This window comes from Schistocerca cancellata, chromosome 8, assembly GCF_023864275.1.
Source record: "Schistocerca cancellata isolate TAMUIC-IGC-003103 chromosome 8, iqSchCanc2.1, whole genome shotgun sequence".
Lineage (NCBI taxonomy): Eukaryota > Metazoa > Arthropoda > Insecta > Orthoptera > Acrididae > Schistocerca > Schistocerca cancellata.
In genome coordinates this window covers 611,718,109-611,731,470 of record NC_064633.1, presented here as the reverse complement: position 1 = coordinate 611,731,470, position 13,362 = coordinate 611,718,109, and the positions used below count along the sequence as shown (strand labels likewise).

The 13,362-nt window shown below is 44.8% G+C and overlaps 1 protein-coding gene across 1 annotated transcript in view; it reads left to right on the top strand.

Moving 5' to 3' along the window:
• Window positions 1-13,362, top strand: part of LOC126095712 (myrosinase 1-like) — a 59,546-nt gene that overhangs the window by 24,005 nt on the left and 22,179 nt on the right. Inside the window, exons 3-4 of the mRNA XM_049910462.1 lie at window positions 757-891; window positions 3,874-3,996. Of these exons, the coding sequence (XP_049766419.1) occupies window positions 757-891; window positions 3,874-3,996 (258 nt within the window). The remainder of the gene's footprint in view (window positions 1-756; window positions 892-3,873; window positions 3,997-13,362) is intronic.

The following is a 13,362-nucleotide window of genomic DNA, read 5'->3' as shown; positions in this document are numbered from 1 at the left end:
CAGCCTTTTCATTTCACACATTTCGCTTCTTGTTTATTTGAAACACGCAACAAAAGAAATTTATATTTACGAGGGGGAATGCGTCACATAACAGGATCTAATATGCCTTTAAGAGCAGAAAAATGGCAGAAAATGCCCTCCTGACTCTGTATTATTCACGAAAGCAATCTAACATTTACTATTTAAAACAACTGTTACGTGAACACGACAGAAATTAAGAATAGTAACCAAATGTAAACAGTTGTCTAATGTTTAGGGCTACTGATATGACGGCGCCGGTTTCAAAGCAACGTACACAGTAAGTCCGTACCGCCACGTCTAATTATTATGGGAATATCTCCACGAACTTCTGTGGACTACAACCTCTCTGCTTACCCACCGAACCAAAGATCTTCCGGTTTGAAGCCCAATGCAAAGTGGCGGTAATTAAGGACCATTAACTGCTGATTTTTAAGGGCATAAAAGGGCGGAATAAACATGCCATCTGTTTGTAGATATCGATCATTTCTTCTATTGGTACAAACTTCTACTCTTCAAGAAACAGATGGAGGATTAATCTTTCATCCAATGAAATGAGTCTGCCCAAATTTTGGCAGGCGCGTTTCAATCCTATCAAATGGGACTTTAATTATGCAAAACACCATATAAGCCCACTTTAATCTTTTTCTTCTTCACACCTTTGTCTCTTTTGCTTCACTTAACTTCGCCTGCATTTCACTCATCTCTTATGCAACTGTGATTTCTGTGTACCTGCAGGCAAACTGCTACCGGTTCTCCCTGAGCTGGCCTCGTATCCTCCCCAATGGAGACACGGACAACGTCAACCAGGCGGGTATCGACTACTACAACAGCCTCATCAACGAGTTGCTGGCCAACGGGATCGAACCTATGGTGAGTACGCTACCGGATACAGACCGGCGAACACTACTTAGCTAACTGATGTGGTAACTTACGTAAATTACAGTACGTCTCGTACTTTCACCCCTTCAGCTGACAGCACATTAATCAGGAGGCATTACTTACCTTTTTCATTCAGTGAATCCCGAAAGAAAAGTCCATGGGGAGTACTACACGCCGGCGACCACTGTTTCTCAAACTCAAATGGTGATGACATGACGTCTGCGTCGATCTATCGCCTCCTCATCTGACAAACTCTAATCAGCAGATATCAACAGCGCACTGTTTCAAGAGCTTGGTGTCAGATCACTGCTACATTCTTTTGTCTCGAAAGAAAAATTGAAAAGATTCGTACCTGCACGTTGTTGTCGAAGACCTCCGCAGTTGTTAATTATATTAAAGAAACCAAACAACCTGCCGGCCGGAGTGGCCGTGCGGTTCTAGGCGCTACAGTCTAGAGCCGAGCGACCGCTACGCTCGCAGGTTCGAATCCTGTCTCGGGCATGGATGTATGTGATGTCCTTAGGTTAGTTAGGTTTAATTAGTCCTAACTTCTGGGCGACTAATGACATCAAAAGTTAAGTCGCATAGTGATCAGAGCCATTTTGAAACCAAACAACCAGCAATGTCTTGTGTATCGGTATGCGTGATGCGGATGCCTTGTGCTAGATAACAGTTTTGTTTATCTAATGCAGTTCGCCAGGGTGATATTTTGTTTGTTTTGTACATTTGTATATTTTGTTTATCTACTACACTTCGCGAGTTGTGTACTAAATAAAAAAAAATTGTTATTTATATTTACAATATACAACTAACGATGTGTACTAGATAAACAAAAATTGTTACAATCTGCAAGAAGTGGAAACCAGATGGTTTCTCGGATTTAAGGACTCCTCAATATGGAGCTAGTCAAAACTTTCAAACATAACCTTTCTATATGGACCGATAACTGTTCAGCCAAGATGAAGAATAGGGTGATCCAGTTCTTATTCGGTTATCTTGTCGCTAATGGTGCCTTTAAGGCCGTGGTACACGTTTGTCTGGAAACAGCTTCCCTGCACCGGGTAGCGATTAAGCCGCTGTCGAGAAACGTGAAGAATGTTCAAAAATACCTTAGCTACTCTTAGGGCATCTTGATCTCAGAAGGTTATAGTTATGGTAGGACAAAGCTTTTTCGTTTCTGATACTAGTTCTACAACTTTGGTTCCGCCATTTTTTCTCAAAGTTCGAGCCTTTATTGTAAAAAAGCGAAACGAAGTAGCAATTCATAGCTTTCTACCATCTTTCGAGCAGCTTACGAATCCCGCTTCGGAAGAACTGGGCATTTCTTCAGGAGATCCATTAATAGATAAAGTTTTGCAGTTGTTAACATGACAGAGTGCTGGTCAGCCCATTGACTGAAATAGGAGGTAGCGAGGGGAAGCAGTGTCTGGAGAATATGGTGGGTCGGTTAGATCTTCCATTTCAACGTTTCCAAGTATGTTTTGACGGGTTTTGCGACATGGGGTCGAGAATTGTCACGCTGAAAAATAACCTTTTAATCTCTATCACTGTACTGCGGCCGTTAGTTTTTCAGTGTTCGGCTCAAACGCTTTCGATAAAGATCTCCTGTGATTCTTTCCGTCAGTAGCAGTAGCTTCGAAAACCCTCCCTCTTCCACTGCCATGCCGGTATTCGACGTCAAAATCACGGTTACTGAAGCTTTTAAACCATTCTCTGCATTTCCTTTGACAAACAGGTGCCTCACCATCGGTCTTAGCCAGCATTTTATGAGCGTCAGCCACAAATTTCTTCATGATAAAGCAGAAAATTAAAAATGACGAGTACTGAACTCGTATGGTAAATCGAGAATAACTTTATGATGCAATCACAAAGCGACCAATATTTTGATGGCGCTCTGTTTACAAATGCCTAAGCTTATTCTATGACACGACCCACCACCTTCACCACCACTTGCCTTTACTACCATCTATTGCAAAATGGCGGAAACAAAATCGTAGGCTAATAGTTTCTGAAGAAAATAAAACAGGTTTGTTCTTAACTACGCTTCATCGTTCCGGGTCACAAAAGAAGGTCCAGCAGCCGATTATTAAAAAAAATCCAGAAGCCGATTATTAAAAGAATAACTACTGTAGTGACCTCCTTGACTGAGAGAAGCATTTTATTGCGAAATGAGAAATGACTGTCTAGAGCTCGAGATAAAGAGCGGGAGATAAACAGAATTTATCCGTTCTTGTCTTCTGGACTACCATTGGTTTAATCATGGGTAAAGGACATTCGTCTGCACTTGAAATTTTTAGTGAATAAAATAATTTCATGACAGTGTTTTAAATGCCAAAACAATTTCCATTTTGCCCTTTGTTAAATTAAGTTTTCGCTACAAATAATAGATTCAAACTGCCAATACACCTTATTTCCAATCATCTGTTAAATGTATCTTCACAGAAAAACTTTGTTTACTACCTTTTTGAGTTAATAAATTTATTGTAATGTTTTCCTATGTAAGAATTTGTCATTTTTTATCTTCTGTAGAAGCAACGTCAGTGAAAGTAGTACATCACGTTTATCTGTGTTTGCGACATTCAGTTGTCACCGCAAAATGGCCGGAGAACACGACCAGATAAATATAATTTTGCAGAAAATTAGGAACTCTTTTCGTTTTTAATACTATTATCATATTGTGTCAGGCAAGGGTGGAAAATTCAGTTAATGTAATAAATAAAGAATTTCCTTAAATCATTACCGCTGCACAGTTTTTTCGCTCACTTGAAAAAAAATATTTTTGGCATTTGTATCAATTAGGTCATCTACTGTACAAATGTGAACCAGAATTTGGCGTGGCACATCTTTGTGATCTCATATTCTGAGTTGACGACACGTGTTCGGCTTGCTGCCGCAGTGGTTCTCGCAAGTCTCGTGTGTTTTTGGTCTCCAACTTTACTACTGGACATTAAACGTGGCCGCATCTGTCCACAGGTCACGCTGTACCACTGGGACCTGCCGCAGGAGCTGCAGAAACTTGGCGGATGGCCCAACATCGAGCTGGCCGACTACTTCGTCGAGTACGCTCGCATCGCCTTCGAGAACTTCGGAGATCGGGTGAGTTGCTTTCCCTCTTCTTATTGCGTCAACCACGGAAGTACTGTTATCTTAGAAACTACTATTTCCCGCGTAAGTCTGTGGAACAGAAATGACGAATGTCACTAACAGGTACACTTTGCACCAGGTGAACTGCCATGTTGAATATTTTTGGTGTCCTATCCGTTTTGTGTCAGCATATTCTTATTCATTTCGGCAGCAATTCGTGTTGAAAAAATACGTTTTATTCAGGTTTCTTGATACCATGAGCACGCACACGTTCGAAGTAAGTTCACGCTTAGCCTGAACGGTGTACTTTTTCATGCCATACAGCTAGCGTGAGTCCGTGAATTGTCGTCTTCGGAGATATTTTGCGAAACTCAACTCGCTCTGTTCTTCCATGAGATCCACTGCGCTGTAGCAACGGCGCTCCAGGTTGATGCCATATTCCTTGACCTCAGCGGGCAATTGACACCGTCCCCCACTGCCGTTTATTGAAAAACAAAAACACCTGCTTGCAGAGTATCGGACCAGATTTGTGTCTGGATACAAGACTTTCTCGCAGACACAACTCAACACGTTCATTCTTAACCGAACAAACCGTAATTACAAGTCAATAGTCCCCTATTGTCGTACAACACTCAACAGCCGGTGCCATACAAGCCACTTCCTTCGTGGAAGAGTTATGTCTCCTTAAGTGTCTTCCTATGAACCTGTCTAACGTCTACCTTCTCTGCTGTTTGTACAGTATTATGTGGTCAGTCCACTCTGCACAGTTACTGCTAGATATTTTATCGTAGATACTGTTTCCAGCAGTTTCTTATGCATAGTGTTACCAGATAGGACGTATAGAAGAGATAGAGAAGATTCAACTAAGAGCGGCGCGATTCGTCACGGGATAGTTTGGTCGGGGCGAGGGCGATACTGAGATTTTCAGCAAACTCGGTTGCCAGACGTGACAAGAGAGGTGCTTTATAAATGGTTCAAATTGCTCTGAACACTATGGGACTTAACATCTGAGGTCATCAGTCCCCTAGAACTTAGAATTCCTTAAACCTAACTAACCTAAGGACGTCACACACATCCATACCCGAGGCAAGATTCGAACCTGCGACCCAACCAGTCGCGCGGTTCCGGACTGAAGCGCCTAGAACCGCTCGGCCACCACGGCCGGCGGTGTTTTACATTACGGAGAGTTTTACAATTGAAATTTCGAGAGAGCACTTTGGGGGAAAAGGTCGGACAACATATTATTCCTCCCATATGCATATCGCGAAATGACCACGATGAGAAATTTAGAGAAATCAGAAGTAATACAGACGCTTACCGAGAATCATTCTTCCCACGCGCCATCATTAGCGATTGGAACAGGGAAGGGGGAATCAATTAGTGGTACCAGAAGTACTCTCCGCCACACACCGTTAGGTGGCTTGCGGAGTACACCGTAGATGGAGACGTAGATGTGATTGGAGTGCGACGTTTGTGCTAGATGGAGGAGAGGAGTCCACGAAGTGATTTCATAGAAGATGGCCGACGTACTGGATGGTTCAAAGTCTGTGCATCAAACGTTCAGGCGTGAAAAATCACATTCTGGAGGACAACATTTGTTAGAGACAAAATATTCGTTGAGGCTTTCTAGTGACGCTAGGCGTCTTTCATAATTGATTATGCCCATTGAGGTGGCAGAGCATCGGCACCCTGCACCTTTCGTATGCAATGTGTGTTGCCTAACCTTCAGTTGTCAGAACGAGCTTCTAAAATACACTCCTGGAAATGGAAAAAAGAACACATTGACACCGGTGTGTCAGACCCACCATACTTGCTCCGGACACTGCGAGAGGGCTGTACAAGCAATGATCACACGCACGGCACAGCGGACACACCAGGAACCGCGGTGTTGGCCGTCGAATGGCGCTAGCTGCGCAGCATTTGTGCACCGCCGCCGTCAGTGTCAGCCTGTTTGCCGTGGCATACGGAGCTCCATCGCAGTCTTTAACACTGGTAGCATGCCGCGACAGCGTGGACGTGAACCGTATGTGCATTTGACGGACTTTGAGCGAGGACGTATAGTGGGCATGCGGGAGGCCGGGTGGACGTCCCGCCGAATTGCTCAACACGTGGGGCGTGAGGTCTCCACAGTACATCGATGTTGTCGCCAGTGGTCGGCGGAAGGTGCACGTGCCCGTCGACCTGGGACCGGACCGCAGCGACGCACGGATGCACGCCAAGACCGTAGGATCCTACGCAGTGCCGTAGGGGACCGCACCGCCACTTCCCAGCAAATTAGGGACACTGTTGCTCCTGGGTATCGGCGAGGACCATTCGCAACCGTCTCCATGAAGCTGGGCTACGGTCCCGTACACCGTTAGGCCGTCTTCCGCTCACGCCCCAACATCGTGCAGCCCGCCTCCAGTGGTGTCGCGACAGGCGTGAATGGAGGGACGAATGGAGACGTGTCGTCTTCAGCGATGAGAGTCGCTTCTGCCTTGGTGCCAATGATGGTCGTATGCGTGTTTGGCGCCGTGCAGGTGAGCGCCACAATCAGGACTGCATACAACCGAGGCACACAGGGCCAACACCCGGCATCATGGTGTGGGGAGCGATCTCCTACACTGGCCGTACACCACTGGTGATCGTCGAGGGGACACTGAATAGTGCACGGTACATCCAAACCGTCATCGAACCCATCGTTCTACCATTCCTAGACCGGCAAGGGAACTTGCTGTTCCAACAGGACAATGCACGTCCGCATGTATCCCGTGCCACCCAACGTGCTCTAGAAGGTGTAAGTCAACTACCCTGGCCAGCAAGATCTCCGGATCTGTCCCCCATTGAGCATGTTTGGGACTGGATGAAGCGTCGTCTCACGCGGTCTGCACGTCCAGCACGAACGCTGGTCCAACTGAGGCGCCAGGTGGAAATGGCATGGCAAGCCGTTCCACAGGACTACATCCAGCATCTCTACGATCGTCTCCATGGGAGAATAGCAGCCTGCATTGCTGCGAAAGGTGGATATACACTGTACTAGTGCCGACATTGTGCATGCTCTGTTGCCTGTGTCTATGTGCCTGTGGTTCTGTCAGTGTGATCATGTGATGTATCTGACCCCAGGAATGTGTCAATAAAGTTTCCCCTTCCTGGGACAATGAATTCACGGTGTTCTTATTTCAATTTCCAGGAGTGTACATTTCTCCGCTTAGATGGTTGGTTGGTTGGTTTGGGGGAAGGAGACCAGACAGCGTGGTCATCGGTCTCATCGGATTAGGGAACGATTGGGAAGGAAGTCGGCCGTGCCCTTTCAGAGGAACCATCCCGGCATTTGCCTGGAGTGATTTAGGGAAATCACGGAAAACCTAAATCAGGATGGCCGGACGCGGGATTGAACCGTCGTCCTCCCGATTGCGAGTCCAGTGTCTAACCACTGCGCCACCCCGCTCGGTCTCCGCTTAGAGGTTTGTAAGCTACCTACTATGTCGAATAACTACTTTTTCTTACTCGAACAGTCCATGGGTGTACTGCCGGTCCATAGTGTCCAACGGGCACAATATTTTGGCAATCAGACATGTCGTCATCGTCAGTTGCGCTGACGAACTGAGCTCCTGAGGGCGGGCGGCCATCTTAAATCCCCTCCCCTCCCGAGGCGTTCTCTCCGGGTCGGTGAGACTCTGGTGTCAGCGTCTATGGTGGCATCGGTGTAATTTCCTCGTCCGCCCTAGTTTCCTTTGCTGAGCGTCTTTTTAATTAGACTCAGTGCTGGTTCCCATGCCCTGCTGAGGTTGTAGCCACAATCTCGGTTGATGAGTCCGTCTCTGGTACGAATTTAGGTAGCCTCTATAACGACGCCGTCCCAATACTTAGATGTCTGTGCCAGGACGCTGGTATGTTGGTAGTCCATTACGTGATTTTCGGTCAAACACTGCTCTGCGACCGCCGACTTGTTGGTGTACCAAAGTCGAGTGTGCCCCTGATGTTCTCGGCAACGATCTTCGATGGTGCGCACTGTCTGTCCAATATAGGTCTTCCAATATTGCCACAGAATCTGATATATGCCGGCCTTCCGCAAACTGAGATCGTCTTTGACACTTCCGAATAACGCGCGCGTTTTATTTTGTGGGCAAAAGACAGTTCCTACTCGGTGTTTCCTCAATATTCGTCCTATTTTCCCCGGGGAAACACCGAGTAGGAATTGTCTTTTGCCCACCAAATAAAACGCGCGCATTATTCGGAAGTGTCGAAGACGATCTCGGTTTGCGGAAGGCCATCATATATCAGATTCCGTGTCGCAGAGCACTGTTTGTCCGAAAATCACGAAATGGGTCCTGGCACAGACATCTAAATACTGGGACAGCGTCGTTATAGAGGCTATCTAAATTCGTACCAGAGACGGACTCATCAGCCGAGTTGTGGCTACAACCTCATCAGGGCATGGGAACCAGCACTGAGTGTAATTAAAAAGACGCTCAGCAAAGGAAACGAACTGGCGACTGGGGGGGACGAGGCAATTACACTGACGCCACCGCAGACGCCGACGCCAGCGTCTCACGGACCGCGGAGAGGACGCCTCGGAAGGGGAGGGGAGGGAGGGGAGGGGATTTAAGACGGCCGCCCGCCCTCAGGGGCTCAGTTCGTCAGCGCACCTGATGATGGCGACATGTCTGATAGCCGAAATATTGTGCCCGTTGGACACTACGGACCGGCAGTATACCCGTGGACTCTTCGAGCAAGAAACACGCCAGGATAAACTGAAGAATCACGCTTTTTCTTAGATTCTCTGACGAATATCAGCCGAGTAAATGATTTTTCCAGCAACTAGCTTTATGAGGCAGGTCGCTCCTGACACGCGCTCTTAGATGTTTTACAGTTGTTACTTTTCCCAATATATATACGTTCAAGATCAGCTGGCGGTCCTTGTAGCAATCCTCGATATTTTATAGATTTTCGCTCCGCTATGGTTTTCTTGCGTTGCAACCTTCCTACGGACAACAGCGTCATCAGCAAACAACCTCACGGGATTTCTGGAGCTTTATCATTTACGCACATGCGGACCAGAAGTATTTTCACTGTTTGATAGTTTATGTATTCTCTTAAATATTTGACTTACGGTCACTGTTTTTGGCAGTGAGAGAGTTACGTATTCGAAATGACCACCAGCAGGTTCTACAGCAAAAAACAGCAGATCGAACTACGACTGCCAGCATATTTGGCTCCATGGCAGCACATGACGCTACAATTTGTTGACGTGGTTCGCTGAATGTAGGTGGCTTTCGTCAACACTCGTCATCTTTCACGGTCCCTCACAGCTGGATTTCCGTAGGTGTGAAATCAGGAGAGTGAGGCCCCAATGAACAGGGTCTCCTCCACCTGCCGACATTTTGGGTAGTGGCATCCAAGTACAACCTCACATCTCAATGCTGGTTGGTCGAATCTCCATCTCGCTGCATGTAAAACATTTCATCACCAACTAGATTTGGGTGGCAGGCAAAGTCATTGTGTGAAGGATATAGAGATATGCCAGACGAGTTATCGTACACTCGAAGAAGAAGGGTCCGATCAAACGACGCAGTGACAAAACCACACCACACATTGTGGCCCAGTAGATTCACTGCTTTGTCTATATCAGCGTCAAGATTCCCAGGAACCCAGTAGACACAATTGTGGCTGTTCATAGTACCGTAAAATATGAATTACGCCTCTTCGCACCTTACAAACTATGGGATAGATCTTCAACGTGAAACCACTCAGCCGGCCGAGGTGGCCGAGCGGTTCTATGCGCTACAGTCTAGACCCGCGCGACCGCTTCGGTCGCAGGTTCGAATCCTGCCTCGGGCATGGACGTGTGTGATGTCCTTAGGTTTAGGTAGTTCTAAGTTCTAGGCGACTGATGACCTTAGAAGTTAAGTCCCATAGTGCTCAGAGCTATTTGAACCATTTTTGAAACCACTCATGGTATTCAGTACTTCACTCTTAGTCGTCCTCGGTTATCACCTTTAGCAAGCGTGTAATGTACACCACCCACTTAGCGCCCTTTAGAATGCGTCGTAACACGTGACTGGTTTACCACACTTTCACATGATCCCTGGTTCACAGATTTCTACGGTAATCGGACGAAACCTTACAATATCACAGCAATGGACGGTTGAGTTGTCATGGTTTGTGGACTACCAGGTCTTGCCCTCTGCACATCTTTAATAGTTTCACTGGCTTCGACCTTATCGCGAATACAGCTCCTGAATGTCTTACTTCCAGTACCAGTTTAATACAACCTTGAATTTCACTAATGACAACCTACTCAGCCCACGATACCTACTCTATCGTCGTTCACGGTACTGCTCCGGCGTGCCACCTTATCGCAAGCACATGCGCGATGCGAGTTTCCAGCTGCACAACGAATGCAGTAGTTACGTTACGTGAGATGAGTAACTAAGTCATTTTGTTTCGAAATTGTTTAACTACAAACAGTGAGAACATATTTTGACCCCTGTATGTCGTAAACAGTAATGCTCCTACAACACTGCCTTGGGACGTTTCTAAAGTTTCTTTAGTATCTATCCGTTCTGTCCTGTGTTGAGGTCTCTCTACGTCAGTGGTTCCCAATATAGGAGTAATTACACTCTGAGAGGTTAAACTTAATTTTTCTGAAGGATAGAAATAAAGGGGTTGAGTTGTGTTTGTCACGAAACAAACCTATTTTTAAAAGATCATTAGTATTATTACTATTTTGTACGGCTGCAAAGCCGATCATATAAATTACCGATAATTATTTTTTTTCCAAATACTAGCATTAACATACGACACAATGAGATGGAGGGTACTGTCGTGAAACGAATGTATGAGCATGATCGTTCGCACATTACGTATGCTTAAGTGTCTCTCGAAAATATCTTTTCGGAGTTGTAGGTAGTTCCTGAAACAGAAATGAAATTGCTTCAATATTCACATCGTAATAATAAACTAATAAATTGACTATGCAACACAACAGTATGTATCTACTACACTACAATGGCTGTTACACTGCTGTAGAACCTACACGTTATTATTATTATTGATATTATTGGGAGTCATTAAATCCAACAAAAGATTGCGATGCTGAAGTCTTCCAATTTCTCTCATTTCAGATGAAAGGATTCCAAGAGACTTACGAGGTATAGTGCTCACGTTTTAACTTGGTTGTTCTTAAATGTGGATGAAGGGTGTAGATGAAGAAAGTATTGCTAGGAACGGGAGTGGTTTAGAGAAGGCAAGTTTTGTAACAAGCGTCTACCCTCAATGTAGATAATTAGCTTTCTTTCCTGAGACGTAGTTGTAAGCAGTACTCACAGTCCACTGAGTATTGTTTCATTATTCTGTAAGACAATGGTGTTAGAAATTAGCTACTCTGTCTCATTGAATCATTAGTTTGAGATTGATAAACCACCTACAAAAACTAAATACCGTTTGTTTTCATCACATTAAAAATGAAAGTGTTCAAAGAAAATTGTTTTTCTTTCTGAAGTCTAGTTAGGTGCTAATACTGGAGAAGACGGAGGTGGGGGTTATAGGTGATAACTGATTGCACTCAGGAGTCATCGATCGTCTGAGAAAGGTTGGGAGCCACAGATCTACATGGAAGTCTGGAATCCAGTCCGGTCCGTCTGTGGCAAGTTCGTATATATACAGAGGGGTCCAAAAAAATGTATCCACTGTTTAAAAGTTCATAACTGGCAAACTAATTGACGAAGTTGTCTCATTTTTCGTGAAAGTGCAGCTTAAAGTCCAACTTAAAGATATCACTGTAGGTGTTCTAAATGGTCACCATTAAGATCCACACACAAACGATGTCGCCGAACTGCAGCACGAACTACTGACTGCAGCGTGTTCAGGTGGATATTTGCACATGAATGTACGATAGATTCTCGAAGTTGATCCAATGTGCGTGGCTTTTATCGTTAAACGATATCCTTTAGTGTTCCCCACAGGTAAAAGTCCAGAGGAGTTAGGTCTGGGGAACGTGGTGGATACTCCACTGCACCTCTATGGCTTATCCATCTTCCTGGTAGATTTTCTTCCACCGGCACAGTTACCGGCGAGGTGTACCTTCAGAAGCTTCAGACATCCATTTTACCTGCCATCCGAGACTTGTATGGAGACGGAAGAGTTTACTTTCAACAAGATGGTGCCCCAGCCCACTACCAAAATAGTGTTAGGGCGTATCTCGACGAAAATCTACCAGGATGATGGATAGGCCATAGAGGTGCTGTGGAGTATCCAACAGGTTCTCTAGACCTAACTCCTCTGGACTTTTTCCTTTGGGGAACACTAAAGGATTTCGTTTAACGATAAAAGCCACGCACATTGGATGAACTTCGAGAATCTATCGTAGATTCATGTGCAAATATCCACGCTGCAGTCAGTAGTTCGTGCTGCAGTTCGGTGACATCGTTTGTGTGTGGATGTTAATGGTGACCATTTAGAACACCTACAGTGTGTAACCTCCCCCTCACTAATCGACCTTAATAACAGTGAAAAATTAAACCGCGTGTACCTAATGGAAATTTGGGAAAAGCAATCGTCACCGAAGTTAATCTGTCGGTAAAGAGGGAGGAAAGGGGTAACCCTAAATGAAAGGAAAAATGCTAATGAAACAGGTGGAAATTAATATTGAAAAGGGGTAAAGTTAATAAAGAAAGTAAATGTGTGGCCGTTACGTTAACAATTAACTAGCGGTAATTAGATATTGAGATTTGGGGGAAATTACGGTCGCCAGTCCTAAGGACAATTACTATAGTAACTGAAAAAGAAAGGTTATTATAATTAGCTCTAGAAGAGTGGCAACTGGAAGTTGACACATGCAGTGTGAAAACTGAAAGTTTGTCAGAAGTAATAAATTTCGCTGCACTCTGACTTAATTTAGCAAAATAATTAATAAAACAGGAAAATCGAAAGTTAATTTAGTGACTGAAGTTAATACTGAGCTTTCTTTCTGAAGCACATCGAAATTCAGTAAAATACGGTTAGTCATGGACTACCTCAACGATCATTTCAAAAGCTACTTCAATCTACGCAATTTAGAAATAAGGGATTTAACTTTGAACTTGAATTAAATGATTCTGAACAATTAACAGTAGTAAAATTTAGTACGTACCAAGCTGAGCTGCAGTCACAGGTAAGCTAAAATACGGTAACAAAACTCGCACTCTTAATTTGTGCTTGTGTCATCTCAATATTGTAGCCAGCTATGAATACCTTAACTGAACTTTGAAATTAAAGCAGTGAAATCGAATTTCAACAACACTCGGGTTCATTCCGGAAAAGGAAGGGACCCTGCTTGGTAATGCAATTGGGACAATGAGCAACAAACGTTCATGCTAAGTTGCTGTAATTTTGTGATGCAACAATTTTACAAGCTGA